The sequence below is a fragment of the Atta cephalotes genome (assembly GCF_000143395.1).
Source record: "Atta cephalotes unplaced genomic scaffold scaffold00006, whole genome shotgun sequence".
In the NCBI taxonomy this organism is placed as follows: domain Eukaryota; kingdom Metazoa; phylum Arthropoda; class Insecta; order Hymenoptera; family Formicidae; genus Atta; species Atta cephalotes.
Genome location: NW_012130070.1, coordinates 5,500,188 through 5,503,862, shown reverse-complemented (window position 1 = coordinate 5,503,862; position 3,675 = coordinate 5,500,188). Strand labels below are relative to the sequence as shown.

At 37.0% G+C, this 3,675-nt stretch overlaps 2 protein-coding genes across 2 annotated transcripts in view; both read right to left on the bottom strand.

The window, feature by feature from the left end:
- LOC105626851 (A-kinase anchor protein 14-like) overlaps positions 1–743 on the bottom strand; it is a 4,578-nt gene extending 3,835 nt beyond the window's left edge. Inside the window, exons 1-3 of the mRNA XM_012208144.1 lie at positions 600–743; positions 319–429; positions 66–251 (exon numbers count right to left, since the gene is read on the bottom strand). Of these exons, the coding sequence (XP_012063534.1) occupies positions 66–251; positions 319–429; positions 600–743 (441 nt within the window). The remainder of the gene's footprint in view (positions 1–65; positions 252–318; positions 430–599) is intronic.
- A 293-nt stretch (positions 744–1,036) lies between these two features.
- The window catches only part of LOC105626850 (protein furry), a 30,472-nt gene continuing 27,833 nt past the window's right edge, over positions 1,037–3,675 (bottom strand). The window contains exons 37-43 of the mRNA XM_012208143.1: positions 3,187–3,360; positions 2,971–3,108; positions 2,666–2,847; positions 2,404–2,596; positions 2,043–2,300; positions 1,471–1,972; positions 1,037–1,197 (exon numbers count right to left, since the gene is read on the bottom strand). Coding sequence (XP_012063533.1) covers positions 1,037–1,197; positions 1,471–1,972; positions 2,043–2,300; positions 2,404–2,596; positions 2,666–2,847; positions 2,971–3,108; positions 3,187–3,360 — 1,608 coding nt within the window. The remainder of the gene's footprint in view (positions 1,198–1,470; positions 1,973–2,042; positions 2,301–2,403; positions 2,597–2,665; positions 2,848–2,970; positions 3,109–3,186; positions 3,361–3,675) is intronic.

The following is a 3,675-nucleotide window of genomic DNA, read 5'->3' as shown; positions in this document are numbered from 1 at the left end:
GAGAGAGAGAGAGAAAGAGAGAGCGCGCAAGGGGAAAGAGCTGAAAATATACACAACAAACTAACGTCGACTGGAAAGTGCGGCGGCTGCACGCGACTCGCCGCGATGCAGAAGAACACGCTGACAGTCACATATGGCTCCGGATATGCTGGTGTGGGTATGCTCCATAGAACATGATACATGTAGAATTCAGTGGTGTTTTCTTTGTTAAGGCAGATAAATTTTACACGAAACATCCAATTTTTCAAAGCCTATAGAAGATCAACAAAATACGTTATTTTTTCTTCCCTTAACATACAGTTTCGTTTTTAATTGTACCGATAATTGATTCCATCGGAGCATCTCCTCTTTTACACATCGCAGACCTTTTCGTACATTCATATTTCCACACGTAGGCCATTTTGTGTGGTTAAATGTGGACTCATGATCCTAACAGTTAAGAGCAAATGATATAAGTAAGAATTATTTATCAGCAATACAGACAACTGTTTTATTATATATATATATATATATATATACACGTGAGATATCATTTCAATAATATATATGAAATTTTATGGGCATTATACCGTAATTGACAAATAAGAACTTTAACGAACCATCACAGCGACAATTTTCATTGCGGAGATAACCGCAGAATTGACGAATCGTCTCACGAAATGCGTCACATCTTGATAAAATTCAACTTGTTGATCTTTTGCAGGTCGCGTATTATATACTGATCGCCTTTTTCGTATAATCATCCTGATTAGGGATCCTATAGGTTGTATGAATTTCAAAATATTTTTGAAGATTTCAATGATTTATTTCGCCAAATTTACAATCGATAGCGATTCGTTACGTTCTTCGCATTAAAAAAAAAAACAAAAAAAACAGAACAGATCTAAGAACTTCTTTCGTGATATAGGTACATACATTTACCTACCAGCGTATATAAGACATCTACATATGTACGACAATTAAATATGTATATATACGTCGATTTAAATCTATACGAAAACGATTCGCGATTAAAGCTACGAGATTAAAGCTTATGTTAACATTCGTTTTTTGAGTGATTAGAGTCATGCTGATTGCGCGCGGCTTTTGTAGATGCTTCCAATCCTGTTACGGCCGCTAACACTTCAAACAGACTTTCCATCAGTCTGCCAAATATTTCTGACATCTCGTCGTCCTTCCTCGTCACGACAAATATATCTAAAACATATTAACACGCGAAATAAAATTATTGCGAAACAATATGTATTTCATGTATTATATAGATCATGCAAATATTAAACAAAGAAACAATAATGATATTATACAATTTATAAAAGAATACTGAGCTTATAGTATTTTAATAGTTTTCAAAAATTACATATTCAAAGTATTTTTCATATTTCTATCTTCTTTCTTCAAATAAAAAATATGTTGTATATAACTGGCGTTAAAATATTATTGAGTATTTAATGCAGCGTCTATTAAACTCACCTGATCTATCTTGACCTATATATTTGCAGTACATATTAACAGCCGTCGTTACATCATCGTCATCATGAAAAGCATCTCCGGGCCATTGTGCTCTGTGCAGTCTTACGGCTTCGAGTGCCGGACACCACCGTGCATTTCTCAAAAGTTCAGCGACTCTCGCAACTTCTTCCACGGCTCCGGAGCCCGGTAGAGGACTAGGACTAGGTGTTGGAGTAGGTGTCCCTCGTTCGCTTTCGGTGCTTTCTTCAAGCGCTCTGCTTAAAGCTATTTTCATATTAGCGATCTCGATTGATAGATCTTGTAAAGGAATCTGTACATTTCTAGCGGCATTCATTAGCGCCCCTAACATTTTGTTCGATGCTTCGATCAACAGAAGTAGTTGGAAATGTAGTTTGTAAAGCGCTCTGCCTAGATCCAACAACATTTCTTCGACACCTGCCTCTGTGGTGTGACTGCCGCCTAACGCCTGAAGCTTAGCGGTTGCTTTAGCTGCCTCCAAGCACTGAGGGGAAAACAAATATCATAACTATCTGTTTTAAATAGTTATTATTAACTATTTTAGCAAAACCTACTTCCGTAGCATGATCCTTTCTATCCAAAAATGTTTCTAAATGTTCTTGAACTTCCAGCATTCCAAAGCGTAGCGTCTCGTTTAATCGCTGATTCGCGAATATCGTCACTGAAAACCACACTAGAGGCGGCTCAGCTTTAGAACTAAGTAACTCGGCATGACCAGATAAATAGCAACCTAAGTGAGCTGAAGCCGAGCTGCCGTTAGAAAGCAAAGCACTTGCCTCGCGTGTAAGACCGACAGATTTACTGCTCACATCCTGAAACACACCGATTTTTTGAATAATTTTCTTGGGAAAAATAACAATTTCCTCATCATTTGCTCCTATTTTAATAAAATAAATTATATTTTTTGTAGCTTACCCTCAAGATCTTGCTCAGCAACTGGAAAAAGCTTAAAGTATTGTATGGAGCTTGAGTGATGAGACTTTGAATTTGCTGCCTCCAGATCTCTTCGGCGTCATCTCGTACAACTTGTCGGAAGGGCATCAACGCGGACAAATTCGGTGACGCATTGCAAGGCGTAACATCGCCAAGATCTCCCGCGCTCGAGCCACTATAGGTAAAGAATTTAAATAAAACGATTAATATACGCGTTTTCGAAGATCTTCATACAGAAACTTACGATGTATCAGACCTTGTAGATGAATCGTGACGCGTGCGACTAGGTATCAATGAAAGAGAAGACGGCGGGAACATTCCCGGAATGCTGTTTGCCTCCTGCCCTGTTCCAGACCCTCCTGGTACCTCGTCCAAGGGTGATTCTGATCCTGCCTCGTCGTCTGATGATTCTTCGGTAACACCGCGCTACATACATTCAGAATTTTATTAATATATATAAACAAATAATTTAAAAAGGTAAAAAGTATATAAAGAACATAAATTATATATGTATAATAAAACTAATTTTAATTTTTTTTATATATTTACCCGCGTTGTGTGTTTGCTGGATGATGGCGTCTTCTCGCTTAAACTTTCCTCGAATTGTCGCAAACTAGGTTCTCGTTCTTCTCCCTCACTAAGAGGACGACGTCGAACTCCCCAGTTAAAGTTGTCAGTACTCTCGCCCTGTAAAATTTAACGGAAAAAATTGAAATCAATATTCTCCATTCAAAAGTAATAAAGCGTAACGAATTATAAGCTTACTTCAACGCTTTCACTTTCATATTCAAGGAAATCGAAGTCCTTAAATACACCAAACTGTTCGTCATCCCGTCTGGATCCTCCACTCAAATCATTATTCGCACCAGAAACCTCCTCTGTTGAAGAAGCCATGGATGATTGTCTTTCCATCAAGTCTGAACTTTGACTGAATATGACCTGAATTTTAAAAAATGATTGATAGTATGTTAAAAAATATAAATAAAGAAATTGAAAAGATTAGAAGCAAATACATAAGACAATTTCATGAATATGAAATCAATAGCTATAGCACATTTCGTATTTTGTGGATAAAGAGAAAAAATTACTATGACATTAAATATTATTCAACATTATTGAATCCATTTATTTTGCTGCTTCTTAATTAAATCTCTCAATTTGTAATTGCCTTCAAATATCTCAATTCTGATTGATTACTGATTGAATTTGCTTAAGATATTCTGCAATTGTGCGTGTGCGTGCGTGCGTGTGCGT